This window comes from Xiphias gladius, chromosome 19 (assembly GCF_016859285.1).
Source record: "Xiphias gladius isolate SHS-SW01 ecotype Sanya breed wild chromosome 19, ASM1685928v1, whole genome shotgun sequence".
In the NCBI taxonomy this organism is placed as follows: domain Eukaryota; kingdom Metazoa; phylum Chordata; class Actinopteri; order Istiophoriformes; family Xiphiidae; genus Xiphias; species Xiphias gladius.
In genome coordinates, this window is record NC_053418.1 from 13705217 (window position 1) to 13724705 (window position 19489).

Consider the following 19489-nt stretch of genomic DNA (forward strand, 5'->3'; position numbering starts at 1 on the left):
CATTTGCTTTACAGTATCTCTCCAGTGTTGCTTCGTTTTTTTTTTAATTTTTTTTTTAATTTTTTAGTGTACCAACAATATTTTGGTCCCATTTGTTTCAGATGTTTAACCAGAGTTTTCCTGAATGTTTTATGAAAGTAAAACAATTGAAAATAGCCAGAATAACAATTTTTTGTGAAAAGCCTAATTCTGAATTCAAATATAAAACAGAACAATTTTCTATACATCAAAACAGGCAAGACATGAACAATATAAAAGCACTTAAAGTAAAAATTGGTTAAAATAGTGAAAATGAAATAGAATAATTTAATAGTAAATAATCAGATTTTAATATACCAGTATGATAGTTTCATGATTTAAGCCCTAGTGTTAGGTAGGGCCGATATTCAGCCAGCCAGTACTAAGCTTATCGCTTATTGTCATTGTCATTGTCGTATATGTTGGCAGATATGAAAAAAAAAAATGGTGCAGTGTAGCAAATTGCAGCAGATGTCTGAAAAACTGTGCTGATGTATGTTTGAATTTCGTTTTTCATAATTTTATATTAGTTGTAATTGTAGTTTGTAGTTTTATAATTCAGATTTTTATGTACAACAGTTTTTGTTATCCAGTGAATTCCATTGTTCAAAATGTACTGTTTACTGTTACTGTTATCTTTAATACTCAACATTTCATAAGATCCTATGTTATGGGTTTACACAATGGGCAGTGTTTTGGCTAGAAAATCCATGCCCTCTGGACATCAATAGATTGCACAATTTTATAACAACTGTGACAATTGTGGCTCCTACCATTAAATGCAATTGGTTGAAATGTTGATGCTTTGCATTTAGAGTACCTGCTCTGGTGCATTAAATCATACACGCCCATTTCAGTGGTGAAATATCTGCCCAACAACAGGATAAACAGGTTTGTTTCAACCATGTAGTTATTTACGGAAGCCAAAATAATTTTCCCCGTGTATGAAGCCTATAAGTTCAGTGTAATTACATTTTCTGTGTAGAGTGGTTGAAATTTTTGTCATTCACTTACCAGTTTGCTTGGTCTCAAAAAATCTCTCTTGGACTCCTGGAAAAACTAATGCCCCATTTAAGCAGTTGACCCAAAACATTTCTAATAAGATCTTTTGTCCAGTAAATACTTATTTGCTTTTATTTATCTTAATTGATTTGATTCATCTCCACTATAAGAAAAGATGTTATTTTTTCTGTCATGATCAGCAATGTTGTTATTACTACACTAATAGATCATTTTAAAGAATTACTCTTTCTTCTTTTATCTGGCAGTATCTGTGGCCAGTCCCATGGTTCCAGGTGGCATACGAAATATCCATGAGGGCAAAGTATCAGGGCAGATGGCGAATGCTGCCAACCACCACTCAGACAGACATGGCACTGAAGACTACCTTAACATTGTACACCGACTGGGCAATGAGGTACGACTGACAAAGTCTTTAATGAATACATTATAAGTTTACTCCCCATCTGAGGCAAAAATGTATGAATGAACAACAAAGTCACAGTGATGAATAATGCTGTTTTTAAAAACGTGAAATTTATTTGCTTAAGGTTTGGAAGATTTGTAATGTGAGCCATAAAGACATTTTCTATTCACAGCATTTATAGAGCATGCATGTGATGTCACTTTACATGAAAGTCCCCACTAGCATTTCTCAGATGGCAAACAGGCAACAGTCAGCTTCTGCCAATGAACTTTCATAGGAGGGAAAAACGTGGAAAATACTCCTGAAATGATAAATATCTGTTGGTTTCTAAAACCTGTCGAATCACTATTGTGTGTAGGTATATTTGTGTTTGTTTTTAGTTCTGTTTAGTTTCTTATAACTTGATCTTAGACGGGTTCAGGGATTTAATTTCTCTTGGTATTCTCAATAGACCACACAAACAGATTTAGAAGGAATTCAGGTTCAAGATTTTACAAACCGCTCAAGGCTAAAGAGAACACAAAATTTCAAAGGGGATGTTATGTAATCTTAACCAAAAAGGCACTGAGATTTCTAAATAAAACCTGTCGAGCCATGTTTAGGTAACTTATGTGTGTTTTTAGTTCTGTTTAGGTTTTTATAACTTGATCTTAGATGGCTTCAGAGAATTTTTTTTCTATTGGTATTCTCAATTAATAATTTTTTTAATTGACACTGGTGTCAAGGTGTAATCTCTCCAGTGTGGGTTTTTTTTGTTTTTGTTTTTAAATTAAGGGGGGATGTCCTAAAGAAATTTAGGGCAAACATTGGTATAAACACATAACACATGCTAAACAATGTGCACACAGCAGGGAGGTTCTGCTTCAGTGTTTGATATTAAATCAACATGATTCTGAGTTGTGGGAGAGAATCTATGTCAAATTCCATTTATTTCAGTCTCCCCATTAGTTATGTAACTATAATTGAGACGTACCTATACACTAGGGTCAGTGCTCCCTCATATGAGAAGCTTTATTATTGACAGTTTGGCATAAATTTGACTTTCTGTTAACTGTGTTGAGAATTTTTAGAACAAATTGGTGTTGGAAAGTCCACTGTAAAGCTTGTACCTGGTAGCTTACATCTGTCTTGTCTTTGTGTTTTCCAGGAGGGTGACTCCGCCATGAGGAATCCATCTTTCCCTCTGAGGTCTCCACAGTCCGGCTGCTCCCCAGCAGGGAGTGAAGGAACGCCCAAACGTAAGGCCACTGGAAGTGGAAAGGAGACACTACACTGCATACATCCTGCCTGCTTTTTTTGTATTTAGGGAAAAGCCTCTGGTTCTGTAATACTCATAATTTGTATTTAACAGCAGCAGAATTTTTTGAGGCCATTATCCATCAAAAGTGATACAAAGCCACAGTGATTTTCATTGCAGTCTTAGTGGCCATCTTGATATATTGGATACACGTTATTAGAGTGGAATACCGCTCATAGCCAGGTATGTGCCCTTTTTTTTTTTTTTTTTTTTTAACATGCATTTGAAGGATAACTTTCTTCTCTATTTGGTGTTGCTCCCTCACAGCGGGTTCTCGTCCCCCACTGATTCTGCAGTCACCACCTCCCTATGCGCCCTCACCAAGGGAGGGAGGACCTGACCAGAAACAGCAGCTCCAGCAAAGGAAGAAAGCTCCAGCGGTGAAAGAGGAGAAGGACATGTACGACATTGTTAGCTCGCCAAACAAGGACTCTACAAAACTCACCCTCAAACTGTCCAGGGTCAAGTCAAATGAGTCCGATCCCCCAGGTAAGAGAAGATTTTGTATAAGCTCAGTCTTAGCTGGATCCCCAGCAGGGCCAGCCCTATAAACGCAAATGTCTGTCATTGACTGAGGGATTGAGTGAGTGAGTGATGAAGTTACACCATTGATCAACTGGCCATGTGTTGCAGTTTCCCCATTGGCTCTTTCTCTGTCAAAATGAATGGTAGAAACAGTTTCTATTGTGTCCTCAGGTGGGCTTTTACAGGCAGTGTTGTCAACAGGGCCTTTGTTGCTAGATTTAACAACTTTTCACACCCCCTCAGTGACTTCTTTTCAAGAAAGTAACTGGTGACAAATCTTGCAACTTTTTGGACAAACCTTAGCACCTTTCTGTAGAAGAGAGTCACCAGTATTAACCCGCTAGCGAAGGTCGGGGTTTCCCCCTCGCAGGCACACGTCTCTATGCGTCTCATTCTATTGACCGCATGGCAGCTGACATAGACATGAATGAGCTTGTAACTTTCTCTCTGAGTGATCATTTTACAAGTAAATGTAGCTGAAACAGCACATCTGTTGTCGTCAACATATGTGTATGGTGATTCTGTCAGATGACGTCATCGTTATAAAATCAGGATTTTAGCAATGCAGAGAAGCAGCTTGGAAATGGCTTGGAAGTGACTGCCGGTTAACATGTAGTCTTAATGGGCCGCGTTTCAGTCACTATTTCATACTTGTTCCGTTGTCTGACACTAGAAACAGAAAAAATTGTAAATGAGAACAGCTTTATTGGGAATTTGGTTGTATTAAATTACTGTAAATGTGAGCACAAAGAGTAGGAGAGAAGCAAACAGATAAAGGGCTGAAACCGACTGACACCAGGCAGAATGCCTTAGCTACTTTCCAATTGTTTACAGTGGTTCCACAATGGTTTTCAACTACATCCTCAATTTCCCAGATTGACCATAGATGGTCTAGCCATATACTAGGTTTTGACCTAGTTTTGTTTGTTATGCAGTTTCCCACTCCTCCAGTTTCAAAACTAATAATTTTCACAGTTATTAAATCAGTTATTAGAACTAAGAAGAGTAATTCCGTGCTCACATCTTTTAAGAACAAAAAATAAATCTTGTCAGTAAGAACCCTTGGATTACTGGAAACCGTCAGCCCTTTGAAATACAACCCCGTAAAAGTGTTCTTGTTAATATCTCAGGTGATGTTGTGCCGGGCATGGACCAGAACTCGGACAATATGGAAGCAGAACTGGGCTTTCAACAGGTGCCTGTTCTCCAGCAAAATCTAGGAGCCCGGCTGCAACAGCAGCAGGTCCCCCAGCAAGCAGGTGGTGCCAGTGGTCTCCAGCCTCCCAGTTCCCCTTATGATGAGGCAGAGCTGGATGCCCTCGCTGAAATTGAAAGGATAGAACGAGAAGCGGCTAGTGAGAAGTGCTCCAAGGAAGTGCAAGATAAAGGTGTGTAGGATATCTCTAAATATGACTATATGGATACAAACTCAATTGCTATGCATTTATAACTTTAAAGGTTTTTCTGACTTTGTAGTTCTATTTTCATATCTTTATCTTTACAGACAAGCCACTGAAAAAGAGAAAACAGGACTCTTTTCCCCTGGAGCCAGGTGCGGGGGGACCAGGTGGCCCCACAGGTGCCCCAGGGAGTGGATCAACAGGAGGGGGCAATGCTGGCAAACTGACGCCGCAAGAGGCCACCGCAGCTGGGAACGGTGCCAGCCGCCCTCCCCTCATGGTGAGCATCGACCTCCAGCAGGCAGGCCGAGCTGATGGCCAGCTCGACCCATGTCTGGCTGCTCCTATTCCAGCCCTTGAGGCCCAACGCTGGCCTGAAGAACCAGCTAGTGGGCCAGCTGCAGTGGAGGGTTCTGACACAGCTTTGCGGTTGAAACCAGATGGACGACCAGAAGTCATCAAGAACAGGGTCGATAAACATGACAGCAGGAGAGAAGGTCGGGAGTCATCAAAGCACCGACATGATGAGAAATCCTCGGACAGACGGGGAGAAATGCCAAAGTCTTCAAACCGTGGGGAACATGGACGAGACAGGGACAGAGAATCTGACAGAGATAGGAGGCATCGGAGCGAGACTGGTGGTCGTGACAGACGCTCGCCTGACTCTCGCTGCCGAAGTGACCGAGATAGGTCTGGCTTCCGGGCTTCTTCCACTGGAGAGCCTGGTCGGAGCAGCAGTAGGCAAGATGGTTCCAAACCAGCATCATCTGCTTCTGGTGCTAAACTTCCAGATTCTTTCCCTGCTCAGCTCCTGGGAGGGCATAGTGGCGCACTGAAGAACTTCCAGATCCCCAAGGTGATCTGGGCTGACCTAAAAAACATATCCACTCATCTACCAATCATTCAGCTGTCACTGCCTGCAATCTCACAAAACTGAATCACACCACTGCTCACTCTTTTTCATTTTTGTTTTTCCATCCATAAGCCTTTTCTTTATTCCTGGGATTGGTCTTAAAATTCTGTTAACACATTAACCCACACCTAACAATCTGTTAACAGTAAAAATTGTTTTGTTTTATTTATTAAGTTATAAGACCTGTGTGTAAACAAAAGTAAGTACCACAAAGAAATGCTCCACTGCTGTTTTTCAGACGTTGCATATGGGTAAATGTCTACTGAAAGCACTCACTGTTGGTATACCTACAGCCCAAAAACTGAAATAAGCTAAATTTTTTCAATACAATTAAGCTTCACTTTATTTAATCCTTTCTTACCATATCTATTGTGAACAACATGTTCAGAGGTGCAACCCCAGCCACATGTCATGGCGCACAGTAACATGCCCCCACCTCAGTAAAGTTTGCTGAGCCAATATTTTAACATGGTAGCTTTTGTGTGTGCCTACAAAAAACAAACACAATTTTGTATGTATTGCGTACAGTAGCTTCTATTGCACTAGTAGAAAGAATCCCTTGAAGCAAGGGACAAACGACTGTAGTGGCGCAAGCAGCTACTATATGGAAGTCATATTTAGCACCAAGCAAATGAGATTACACTGCCAGTCGTTTATGTTCCAGTCAGTCTAATCACTCACACGGCATACCTGTGCAGAGTGGCTTGTCTACTGAAAACATGGCTATTTACCTGAAAAGTCCTGCAGGTGCTTTGTAGTTGAAGTTGCAGTAGAAAGGCTAAAGAGTGTCCTGGCAGTACTAAACCAGCTATGCAGTCTCTGAAGCATAGAGATATAGCTCTAATTGATTGTTTACAAGGCTGCTGGCGTATGTCAGAAAGAATGAACTAGAACCACAGTAACAGTCTTTTTCTGTCTTTCGTTAGGAGAACTGCACTCTACTCTTCTCAGTAGGACTAAGCAATGTTGTGATTAAATTCTGAATTGACAATGTATGTCAGTCATCAGTTGTATGTAGGACATCAAAATGGGAAAAAGTGGCATTTTCGAAGGAGTTATGACTTCCCTGTGCGGAAATTGATTGGACTTAATTATATTCCGTGAAATTTTATCCACAAATTCTTAACATATCATGGAAAAAGACACTAAATCAAGTTTGCTTATGATTAGTGTTGAAATGACTTGAACTGAAGGAATTGTCAGTCAACAGAATTACTGTAATTTTGCTTTCTTAGAAGTAAAAATACCTTTGCTATCGTGTGCTAGCAGGTTAGTAAAATGCGTTTTACTATTTCATTTCTTTCAGCCCGTTAGAAATATTTCCATAAATTACATATAGTTTATTTGCCCAAAAAAAAAAAAAAATTAACATTGCTCTCTACTTGTGCAGCAAGCTACCAGTCTATGTTGCACTGCTGAGCAGCCTTTATCATTTTTTACTAGGTACTGAAGTCTAGCCACCTACCTTAGCCAATGTTTCTAACTCAGTGGTAAACCAACAGAAAGCCATGCCAATAACAGGGCAAAAGATAGGGTTACTGTAACTTGTTTCTATGTGTGCAGCATGTATTGTGTATGTGTTTAGTCTGCACGACTCAGACACAAACTTGGGCAAGATAATATTTTGGCAACAACTGAGGTGTTACTACTTTGTTGATGAGAGGAAACATACAAAATCACCATCTCCAGTTTTTGCCCATCACCCCTAGTGTCAAGGGGTAGTTGCTACCTTGGCAATGCAGTGTTGACAGTGTACAATGACAACCTATTGAATATTACACCTACAGTTTAACACATGGAGATAATTTTGGAAAAACGGTGGAGTATTCCTTAAAGACTTTATCAGAAATATATTGGAAACTAACATCAAAATCACTAATCTCATGTCAGTCAGTTTGAACCATTGTTGACATTTTGTTATCTTGCTTGATTTTCTTTTCTGTAAACATTTTCACATTTTCTGTCCACAGCTGTTTGAAAGAGTGAGTTTTATTGAAGTTCAAACTTCAAACAACCTCAGAGGGCTTTCCTGACTTCTTTTCTTTTTTTTCCAGATCAAACGTGATAAGGATAGCAGTGGGTCAACCGAAGGTCAAACGTGGGGCCAGCCCAAGGTTAAATTGGAGAGGCTGGGTTTGGTGCAGGACTTTGAGAAGAGGCCCAAGCCTGTAGTGGTTCTGAAAAAGCTCTCCATCGATCAGATCCAGAGGATCATTCGGCACAGCAAGTCTGGAAAGAACAGGATCTCATCAGGAAAGTCTGGCAAAAGTAAGACCAAGAAGCTGTGGAACGGCAAGCAGCTTTGCTCATTTGATTCAGCTAGCTTTACAGCATTTTTTTTCACTCTATCTGCACTGTTTTTCCGTGATCTTCAAGAAAAAAGTGAAGATTTTTTAATAACTTGAAAATGTTACTGTCAAATTTTAGGTGGTATGGACCCGGCAGTTCTGAAGGAGCTGCCCCCCGAGCTTCTGGCAGAGATTGAGTCAACCATGCCCCTGTGTGAAAGAGTAAAGGTGAACAAGAGGAAACGAAGCACTGTAAATGAGAGGCCCAAATATGCTGAGGTCAGCTCGGATGAAGACTTTGACGCGAACGGAGAGTGTGAGTCAAATCATTCAATTCATTTCAGTTCTCGCTGCTACTGTTTTACACAAGGTTTGGTCATTTAAGTTTAGAGATATTCTTAAAATATAATGAACCTAAAGACACTATTTATATTTTTAGATTCAGATTTTAATTGTGGATACCAATTTACTGTTGTAAAGGGTTGGCGTTTATGTTTATTCTATACAGCTGCAAGGAAGCGGCAGCGCCGAGATAAAGACAGGTCCTGGGAGTTTGAAGAAAGAGAGCGCCGGGGTTCAGGGGATCATCGGAAAAGCGGGCACCGGGACAGCCGACGAGGCTCAGGCAGTCGCTACCGAGACTCTTCTGAAGAAGATTCACCACCACCAAGCATGAGTGAAAGTCTGTATTCAAGTTGTGTGCCACAGCATTTCAAATTATGTCTCTCTTTCTTTTGAAATGTTTGTGACAGTGATAGAACTGCATTTTTGCCTTTGTTGGGTCTTTACAGTTAAATCTAATGCTACATTACACTGGAGAGTAATGTTATGTCCATATACAGGCAATAAATAAATATATGCTATTGCAGATTAGAAAGCATTAAAAGAAATGCGTTCATATTTTACTGGTTAGTGCCAGGCAAATGTGACAAATTGAACCCTAGAAAACATAGATAGTTTCTTAAAATAATTAACTTTAAAGAGGCCAGTTGGGTAACTGGCACACACAATTAAAACAAAACAAATATCAATAAAAGTAAGATGAAAATCTCTCACTCAGTTGCCAGAAAAATGAAGATGAAGGAGAAGCAGAAGAAACGGAAAGCATATGAACCCAAGCTGACCCAAGAAGAGTTGATGGACTCGTCCACGTTCAAGAGGTTCTTAGCAAGCATTGACAACATACTGGAGAATCTGGAGGATGTGGATTTCACTGCCATGGGTAAATATCAGTGCTGACTGGCTTTCAAACTGCCACTGTGGTCCATTTTGAAAATCCAAATACATCAATCTCACTATATTTTATTGTGATTTTGTGCAATGTTTTGCTTTCTGTTTTCCAGCAGCCGATGATGATGAGATACCTCAGGAACTGCTGCTTGGTAAACACCAGTTGAATGAGCTAGGCAGCGAGTCCGCCAAGATTAAGGCCATGGGCATCTCCAGCAGGGTACTGTATAGTATATTAATATAAATACTTTGGATGGACTATTGTGGATGCCTGATACTGCTTCAGATGTAGGTCTAAATAATGGTCTCTGTTGTTGTAGATCCCATCAGACAAGCTGGTCAAGCTTCTGAACATACTGGAAAAGAATATCCAGGATGGGGCCAAGCTCTCCACCATGATGAACCACGTGAGCTCCCTTCCTCCCTCTTTCTGTGTTTAATATTCTTTGTAGTGGAACTTAATTAACATAAACATTTTTAGTGATATAGTGCAGGAATTCATACAGTATCCATTAAAAAAATAAATAAAACATACTGTCACTGGCAGCAAAAGTAAAAAATTAATTGTTAAAATTCTACAAAAGGTTTCATTGCATGAATGAATAAAAATCTTTGGTCTCCAGATAGTGGTTTATTTCTGTAAAATGCATTCTCATTCTTTTCCTTTCTAACCTCAGGACCACGATGCTGAAGATGAGGAGAGACTTTGGCGAGACCTGATAATGGAGAGAGTCACAAAGTCAGCAGACGCCTGTCTGACAGCTCTTAACATCATGACCTCAGCGCACATGCCAAAGGCTGTCTACATAGAGGACGTCATAGAGCGGGTGCTACAATACACCAAGTTCCATCTTCAGAACACACTGTACCCACAGTATGACCCAGTCTACAGGGTGGACCCACATGGAGGTGAGGATAAAGAAAAAAGAGCTTTATTTCATTTGATTATTTAACTTTTATATGAGCATGGGCGTTTCACTGTTGGAATCTGAGTGACACTAAATTAATGAGTTTGTGGTGAGTATGAGTGTTTATAAAACAATTAATCTCTGACGTCTGGAAATTACAGGGTTATCACATAAAAGTGCAGTTTTCTATTTAACTGTCTTTGTTGACTTCATTTATGGTAGCACAAATGGTATTAGCTGTAGCAGAAATAAAAGCTGCTATGAACTAATCTCAGCGTCAGATGAGCAGAATTCTTCACACTTTGGGTGGAGATTAAATTGTAGAACAACCTAAATGACTAACTGAATTACATTTACGAAATGTGTAATATACCTGTTATCTCTGTCATGATGTCCCTACAATTCAAGGGGAGTTTAATTCAACAGAGTGCCTGCGAAATATTACATGACATTTTTCTTTCATAAATAGAAATAAAAAATGTTTTTTAGGATGCAATATTTTTTTTAAGAACACTTTGAAAATAGTATTTAACAGGCTTACTCTTGTCCATCTAGGTGGCATGTTGAGCTCAAAGGCAAAGCGTGCAAAATGCTCCACACATAAGCAACGTGTGATTGTCATGTTGTACAACAAAGTGTGCGACATTGTCAGCAATATCTCTGAGCTCCTAGAGATTCAACTACTTACAGATACCACCATCCTCCAGGTAAAAACTAAAAGTACTTAATAACAATGTTAGATTCCAGTTATCATTTTATCAAGTAAAAAACTCCATTGCAAACTGGATGATGAGTCATGCTATTCTCTTTTTTCCAGGTTTCTTCTATGGGAATCACCCCATTCTTTGTGGAGAATGTCAGTGAGCTGCAGCTGTGTGCCATTAAACTAGTTACAGCAGTAAGTCTTCATTTTTTTTCAATCAGAAATGTACAGAAATTCAGTGTTTATCTAAAGACACTGCTTGTGAACATCTTTTGGGGTCACTTTATCCTGAGTACTTGATGCAGTTTTTGGCTGGAGCGTAACAGCGGAGCCAGCCTTATAAGCGTAAATGTCTGTTCCTGACTGACTGACTGACTGAGTGAGTGATGAAGTTAAACCATTAGTCAGCTGGCCGACCATTGGTGTTTCGTAGGCAGTTTTGCAAACGTAGCACATTTGTTGCTAGATTTATTGACTTTTCACACCCCTTTAGTGATTTTCTTTTTTCTTACCAAAAAAGCACAGAGCGACAAATTTAGCAACCTTTATGACAAACCTTAGCAACTTTTTGTAGAAGAGATTCACCAGTATTGTTCAGCTTCCTTCCGCAGACATACCTCACTGCGTTCAACTGCCCGCACAGCAGGTGACATAAACGTGAATGAGATTCTTACTTTTTCTCTGAGGGATCATTTTACAAGTAAATGTAGCCAAAAGCCACAGCACAGCCATTGTCTTGAACTTATGTATGTGGTGATTTTGTTAGATGACGTTGGGGTTATAAAATAAGGATTTTAGCAGCTTAGAGTAGCAGCTTGGAAATGGCTTGGAAGTGACTGCTGGTTAACATGTGGCCTTAATGTGCTATGATTTAGTCCCTATTTCATACTTGTTACATTGTCTGACAACAGAAACAAAAAAATATGTAAATGATATCAGCTTTATTGGGAATTCGGCTGTATTAAAATGCTGTATATGTGAGCAAAGAGAGTAGAAGAGAAGCAAACAGATAAAGGGCTGAAACCGTGACACCAGGCAGAATTCAAATATTAGATGCTGACTACATGAATATTTTGATTAGCGTATTACATCATCTAGCGACATTTAGTGACTTTTGGAGCAGGTTTGCAACTTTTCATTAAAATTCATTGTTTACAGCGGTTCCACAACGGTTTTCAACTGCATCCTCAATTTCGCACATTGACCATACACGGTCCAGCTATATACTAGGTGTTGAACTAGTCTTGTCTGTATACATCCCTTGGTATATAATCCTTGCAGGTGTTTTTACTGTTCTACAAAACTATGAAGGTAGAGACTGACTGCCTTATTAATTCCTGTCTCCAGGTGTTCTCTCGTTATGAGAAGCATCGGCAGCTGATCCTGGAGGAGATCTTTACCTCTTTGGCCAGACTGCCCACCAGCAAACGCTCCCTCAGGAATTTCAGGTAATTTGTTTTCTATGAATTCACATTGATTTATGGCAATTATGTGTTATCAGTTTAGCAAAATGATAGTTGAGGCAGAAGTGAGGATTTCCCAATTAGGAAGTGCGTCCCCTACCTACCAAGTAATTTTTTTCCCTGAATAACACCTTGTATAGCAACTTATCCTGTATCATGACCTCTTGTGTTCTTAGGCTGAACAGCTCAGACCAGGATGGAGAGCCGATGTACATCCAAATGGTGACAGCCCTGGTGCTGCAGCTGATCCAGTGTGTGGTCCACCTCCCCAGTGACAAGGAAACATATGAAGAGTACGATAGCAAGGTAGGAGAGCAAGCCGACACAAGAACCTGATGCACAAACAAGTAAATATACAATTTATCTAAATCCAAACACATTCAAACATACCATTTGTCCCTTTTTTTTTAAATTTTAGGTGGATCAAGATGTGTTGATTACCAACTCGTATGAGACGGCAATGAGAACAGCACAAAACTTCCTCTCAGTCTTCCTCAAAAAGTAATTACCACTGTTCTGTACTGCGTTGAAATATGCTTTTTAATTTTTGCTTGCTAAGTTACATTGTACTAAAGCTGTACTTTGTCACCTTAAGGATTTATTAACAGGCATTCAGTGCAGACTGATCTGAAGAAAAAAGCTGAAGAATTTATACTTATTCTCTTTTGTACTAATGCTACGTGTCATGTGCATGTGCCACCATTTGTTATGCCCTATGTAGTGAGCAGAAATAAGTATCAAACTACCACCAACCCCAATGGTGCGCAGGCATCCCTATGTGCATGCCAGTACTGCATGAGATAGAAACAATACAGGGACCTACTTGTCAAAACATTGCTCTGCATGTCAAGTAGTAAAGCACTTTACAGAGTTTGGTGGATATGACTGCCGGCTTGTTAAGCCTTGCAAATTTTAATTTTCTCTCTTAATTTTCTGTATGCTTCATGTCCCTTGGCCCCTGATTATAATTGCTACCATTAATTCTTACCCATTATGCTTTACCTTTGTTCTTGTTATTTGCCTGTGATTAACCCCCTCTCCTCCTCTGCCACTTTTTTTCCCTCTTTCCCCTCCCCTTAGGTGTGGCAGCAAGCAGGGAGAAGAAGATTACCGGCCATTGTTTGAGAACTTTGTCCAGGACCTGCTCTCGACAGTAAACAAACCAGAGTGGCCTGCTGCAGAGCTGCTGCTCAGTCTGCTTGGTAGACTACTGGTTAGTATGACAGTTCTTTCTTTAAGCTGGAAATGCACCAATTTGTGCTTAAGTGTTTCCAAGAATAGATGGTCCATTTTAATAGCAGTGGACAGCTTTACGATCCTTTGACAAAAGGGAACCATTTTACTGCTGAGACGGACTTAGGAGGTTGTCCTCTGTTTGTGTGTATTCTCTGCATTTTAAGAACTGATGTTGTAGTTCCTTAAGACATTTTTATAATGCTAGTTTTGGACTCTAACTTGCTCAGATGTCTGCTATCAACAGAATTACTTTTTGGTTTGTGGCAGTGAAGTGTTTAAACACTTTAAGATATAGTAAAGTAGAAATTAATTAATCTTAAATGCTTTAATGCAGTGATAGGGTGGGTTCTTTTTTTTCTTTTAGTGTGCAAATGACAGTTAGTCCTGGTCTAAAGTGTAATATGATAACTGTCACAACAGTGCATTTCTTGATGACATCTCTTCTTATGTTTTTCTGTCTCTGCTCCCATCAGGTGCACCAGTTCAGTAATAAGCAGACAGAGATGGCTCTGAGAGTAGCATCTCTAGACTACCTGGGCACAGTGGCTGCCCGTCTGAGGAAGGACGCCGTCACCAGCAAGATGGACCAGAGATCAATTGATCGTATTCTACAAGAGGTAGGAGAACAACTTCATATTTGATGATGGTACTTTCTTTTGAATGTATAAGTTAATATTTATTAAAAAAAAAAAAAAAAAAGTTAAATGGAACAAGCAGAAAATGTATTTTACAATTTAGTTTCTCTTTTGTTTGATGATTTGCATCCCAACAATTTTACTGAATATGGATTGGTGTGAATGGCATTTCTTTCTGTTGATATAGTCTCCAGGTAACGATGAGACCCAGCAGCTGCAGAAAGCACTACTGGACTACTTGGAAGAGAATGCTGAGACAGATGCCTCACTGGTGGTGGGTTTACATAAGAATGACTGCGCAAACACTTTTGAATCTTTAAATATCAGAAATCAATGGGCATGTTCTGAGTATCACATTGGCTTTTCATTTATTACTTTAAATTAGTTATTTAAGGTCATATGGAAGCACCTTTCTATAGGGAACTGCCACTGCGCAACTCTGAAAAGCATCCATTAAAATTGTTAGCCATAAGTTCATGCTGGTACGTGCTCAAATTACTCAAGTCCACCTTTTTCTTGAGAATTAAAAGGCTACATTAAATTACATAATGTCCTCTAGTTCGCTAGAAAGTTCTACATCGCCCAGTGGTTCCGGGACGCCACCACAGAGGCTGAGAAGTCCATGCGGAACCAGAATCCAAAGGATGAGGACTCGTCGGACGGACCACAACATGCCAAGGAGCTGGAGAGCACAGGTGAAATTATGCAGCGTGCTGAGAAGCGCAAGAGGTTCCTGCGAAACATCATCAAGACCACCCCAAGTCATTTCACTACTCTCAAGTAAGGATGTGTGAATGTCTTGGCAAAGAATTTCACATCACTCATACAACAGAAACTTATTTGATTATTCCTATCTTTTATGATGGCAATGTCCTGTCTCTTTTTCTGTTTCTTTTTTGGTGTCTAAGTTGCCTGTCAGTTACAGTCTCACTGCCAGTTGTATGACTGTATCATTCTATAACATTCTTCCTCTTTACCCTTCTCTTAGAATGAACTCTGACACTGTGGACTATGATGACTCCTGTCTGATCGTGCGTTATTTGGCCTCCATGAGGCCGTTCGCCCAGAGCTTTGATATTTATTTAACACAGGTAATATTTGGATATTCTTACCACAACTATCTTTATCTTTTTAATAAAGCACAACAGCTACATAAAATAATGTGTAAATCGTTCAGACAATATAATAAAGGTGATATTAAGTCTCACTGGTTTGTCTTTGTTTTGTAAACTGTTGAACTGAAAGAAGATCAGTTTGTGTAATCATAGGCTGTTTTTTTGTTGTTGTTTTTTTTAAATAGATCTTGCGAGTCCTTGGGGAAAGTGCCATCGCTGTAAGGACTAAAGCCATGAAATGTCTGTCTGAGGTTGTGGCTGTGGACCCCAGCATACTGGCAAGGGTGTGTGAGGATCTGTGTTTGTAAAGACAGTTTGTCATGCCTGGTTTTTACATTAATTTCACAAATTGGGCTGTCCTAAATTCTGTTGTTGTCATGTTCTTGCTCTATTACAATGTACTTGTTTATTCTGTTCTATGCTAATCTCTTGTGTATGCAAATGATCTTGTAGTCTTTTTTTCTCCATGCTATGTACTGAAACTCTCTTGTCCACTTCTGCAGTCCGACATGCAGCGTGGCGTCCATGGTCGTTTGATGGACAACTCCACCAGTGTGAGAGAGGCAGCTGTTGAGCTGCTAGGCAGATTCGTCCTAAGCAGACCCCAACTCACTGAACAGTACTATGACATGCTCATAGAGAGGATACTAGTAAGTTGCCCAATCAGACTCATTCTAGACACATTATTGTATTGTGAGGTCTCACAATCCCCATATGAACTGTGCATATAATTATGTATTCAGTTATCTGAAAAATTATTGAGTATTGGTCATCAATGGATAAGCCTTGTTTGCAGTGATATTATGGTATGCTGTGTCATCAAAATGATGATATATAGATATCAGTGCGTCAATTCAGTGCTCTTCAAACAACTACATGCCCCCCACTATCCTGCACAGTTGTGTGCCTGTTGGGTCCAGTTTCTCATGCTGTTTATGGCACACCCCGGGTTTGCCATTGTGTTGCTGCATTGGGAGCGATGATTTCGACAGACGACATTTTTCAAGTCATTGCCAGTGTATTGATAAGGACATACCCTGCTGTTCCTCCATACCAGCTATAGTGTGACATATTGTCCGGAAATTGTCTTAGCACTTCACAAGTGTATTGTTAATTTAATTATCGTACTGTGGACTGGTAATTGACCATTATGGCTCAAGCCACCTGACATCTCGTATGTTAATTTATTAAGAACCCCCCAAACCAAGGCTTTTGATGAGGTTGAGTTGTAGTCCAGTAATGTTCATGATTATCCCCTCTATAAAAACAGTTGATCTTTCTGACGACCAGAATATGCTTTCAGAGTTTTACACTTAAGATCCCTTTAAATCCAATTCTTGGTAAACTGTTAACATGAAAAGCTAGTGTGGAAATGGAGCTGCTGTTTCACGCACCTGTTTAATACATATGCAAATGGTAGGATTGGGGCCACTTTGACATGGACAGGAAAGCAATGTTTTCCAGTCACTGAGTTTACATGGAAAAGCATCTGCAGGGGTTAGGCTTATAGAAAAGTTGCTTAAAATTTTTCGTTTTGGATGTTTCAAGTTTGCTTTTACATGATAGGAATAATTAATTAATTAAATAATTAATTAAATAAGGAGCCAGTTTTAAAGCAGCGTGCAGTCGAGGTTAATTCATATCATTGGGATGTACTGTTGTAATATAAGCCATCATCACTGAAATGCAGTCAAACACAAAAGCCTTGAACTTATTCTTTCTACTCAGCTGAGAAGTAACAGCATTGAAATTGTTGTGCCTGTTGTCATGGAAATGTTCAGGAGGGTTCATGAGAAGTTCACTCTTTATTACGGTCTTATACTGCCACCTATTGGCAGAAAAATGTTATAGCACCCAATGAAGATGTTTCTTTTATAAATGAAAACAAGAGTTTTGTTTTTGAAGTAGTGCTTTTAGAACATTGCAAAGCCTTAATGAATTGAATTGCTTTTGGTGCAAAGGACACTGGTATCAGCGTAAGAAAACGGGTGATCAAGATCCTCAGAGACATCTGTCTGGAGCAGCCAACCTTCAGTAAGATTACTGAGATGTGTGTGAGGATGATCCGCAGAGTCAATGACGAAGAAGGTATCAAGGTATGGATCAACTGCACCTTTGTTTCTTGACACTTTTAGTTGTTTTGAGATATGATTTCCATTCTTTTATCATTATTATTCTATTTATTTCTCATTCCTCTTTTAAGATAAAACTCTATGTATGGTAATATATTCATCACAAAACTTGGAATTTTAAAGATTTGAAAAAAGTATAGATCCAAACTAATGACACACAAACTTTCTTTATAGAAACTGGTGAATGAGACATTCCAGAAGTTGTGGTTTACTCCAACTCCAGCCCATGACAAAGAGACCATGACCAGAAAGATCCTGAACATCACTGATGTGGTAATTTTAACTGACTTACCAGTTTGTTGTATCCAGTAATAAAAGTAATAACCTAAGGCAAAATCTCTCATCAACCCTTACCCAGTATTATGGTTAAGTTTAATTCTCACGTCTGATTTCTTCAGGTTGCAGCGTGTCGAGACACCGGCTATGACTGGTTTGAGCAACTTCTTCAGAATGTAAGTATTTGATTTTGTGATGGGGCTTCACCTGATGGCGAATATATCACTGTTCAAAATCTTTTGCAAATGAACATTGTCTCCCTTACTCTAGCTTCTCAAGTCTGAAGAGGAGGCATCATATAAACCAGCCAAAAAGGCCTGTGTTCAGCTAGTTGACAATCTGGTAGAACACATCCTCAAATATGAAGAGTCTCTTGCAGGTATGCAATTTTATCATCTGAGACCAACTTAATCTGTATTATTATGCAGCAGTTGATTTTATGATAAACCACTGTCTATACTTCTGGTTGAGCTAATCAGTCTTCTGTAGTAAGCTTGTTAGAATTAAAACATCTAAATGTGCATTTATACTTAAATAGGACTTGGTGCAGAAATCATATGTGAATGTCATAAGTAAGATTTTTATATATATTTTTTTAATTTTTTCCTTCCTCCATAGAGAACAAGGGTGTAAACTCAACACGGCTAGTGGCGTGTATCACCACTTTGTACTTGTTCAGCAAAATCAGGGCCCAGCTCATGGTCAAACATGCCATGACCATGCAACCCTACCTGACCACAAAGTGTAACGTGAGTTGCGTTTAGTAAATCCATTTTGTTATTGCATAATTTTTAACAAAAAAAATTGTCTTGCATAATTAATGATCCTTTACATCAGGGTGGATAAATTAACATAAAGAATTCACTGCCTAATCCGGATTTGATTCAACAGTGAAAACCCAGATCTTATTTGTTAAATACAATGATTTTTTTGGATTGGAAAATGTGAGGACCATCAATTGATTCATTTTTGGTGCCTCATCTATTAGAGCTTCTCCAATAATAACTGTTATTTTGTTTTTCCTGCAGACTGCCAATGACTTCATGGTCATCTGTAATGTGGCAAAGATCTTGGAACTTGTGGTACCGCTGATGGAGCACCCCAGTGAAACTTTCCTTGCCACCATCGAAGAAGACCTCATGAAGCTTATCATCAAATACGGCATGACTGTGCGTGGCATTGGCTTTTTAGTAATTTTATATAGGGTGCACCACGGTAGAACCAGGTTTTCTCTGTGAAATGTAAAGTGGAATAAGTGTTGTTATAGAGATGAGATGATGTTCTCCTTCCTTTGTCTAGGTGGTCCAGCATTGTGTGAGCTGTCTTGGAGCTGTTGTCAACAAAGTGACGCACAACTACAAGTTTGTCTGGGCTTGCTTCAACAGATTCTATGGTAAGACGTGCAGTTACTTTGATCTTGTATAACACTTTTGTAAAGATAACAGCAGTCTGCAGTGTTGAGCTTTGAAGGACATATAACTTGTGTTTCAACTTTCCAAGCAGGTCCATAAAGTTAGTGTGTCCCCATATCCCTTTAGAAGAATGGTTGTAGAGTTTGACCTTGCCACCAGCGCTAGAGAAAAAATTTTAAAACTGTAAATGGCACACAAAAAAAAGGTCACACCCATAATCTAGGTCTTCTTAAAAATAACTTTAAATTATTTTTCTTTTTTTTCCAGGTGCACTTAACAAGCTCAAGATTCAGCATCAGGAGGATCCTAACAGCGCAACGTTGGTAGCAAACAAGCCTTTCCTACTGCGATCACTCTTTACTGTGGGTGCCCTAGCCCGACACTTTGATTTTGATCTGGAGGAGTTCAAGGGCACCAACAAGGTAGGATAACGGTTGATGTTTCATGATATTTAACATTTGAAATTAATCCTGGGGAAAGCTATGGATTGCAACTTTTAAGTCCAGTTACCA

General features: G+C 39.4%; 1 protein-coding gene across 3 annotated transcripts in view; it reads left to right on the forward strand.

Annotated features, from left to right (window-relative positions):
* The window catches only part of nipbla (NIPBL cohesin loading factor a), a 31323-nt gene that overhangs the window by 6744 nt on the left and 5090 nt on the right, over positions 1-19489 (forward strand). The window contains exons 8-39 of one of the 3 annotated variants that reach the window (XM_040155175.1): positions 1287-1435; positions 2592-2682; positions 3009-3230; positions 4397-4654; positions 4771-5522; positions 7634-7847; positions 8007-8183; positions 8376-8549; positions 8928-9089; positions 9211-9317; positions 9418-9504; positions 9775-10006; positions 10561-10712; positions 10823-10903; positions 12056-12156; positions 12348-12477; positions 12590-12672; positions 13252-13384; positions 13881-14024; positions 14230-14316; positions 14602-14822; positions 15031-15133; positions 15343-15441; positions 15661-15807; positions 17119-17253; positions 17464-17562; positions 17688-17741; positions 17836-17944; positions 18184-18314; positions 18594-18734; positions 18865-18958; positions 19245-19399. In XM_040155175.1, coding sequence (XP_040011109.1) covers positions 1287-1435; positions 2592-2682; positions 3009-3230; positions 4397-4654; positions 4771-5522; positions 7634-7847; positions 8007-8183; positions 8376-8549; positions 8928-9089; positions 9211-9317; positions 9418-9504; positions 9775-10006; positions 10561-10712; positions 10823-10903; positions 12056-12156; positions 12348-12477; positions 12590-12672; positions 13252-13384; positions 13881-14024; positions 14230-14316; positions 14602-14822; positions 15031-15133; positions 15343-15441; positions 15661-15807; positions 17119-17253; positions 17464-17562; positions 17688-17741; positions 17836-17944; positions 18184-18314; positions 18594-18734; positions 18865-18958; positions 19245-19399 — 5024 coding nt within the window. The remainder of the gene's footprint in view (positions 1-1286; positions 1436-2591; positions 2683-3008; positions 3231-4396; positions 4655-4770; positions 5523-7633; positions 7848-8006; positions 8184-8375; positions 8550-8927; positions 9090-9210; positions 9318-9417; positions 9505-9774; positions 10007-10560; positions 10713-10822; positions 10904-12055; positions 12157-12347; positions 12478-12589; positions 12673-13251; positions 13385-13880; positions 14025-14229; positions 14317-14601; positions 14823-15030; positions 15134-15342; positions 15442-15660; positions 15808-17118; positions 17254-17463; positions 17563-17687; positions 17742-17835; positions 17945-18183; positions 18315-18593; positions 18735-18864; positions 18959-19244; positions 19400-19489) is intronic. The other 2 variants (XM_040155176.1, XM_040155177.1) reach the window with 2 other exon arrangements.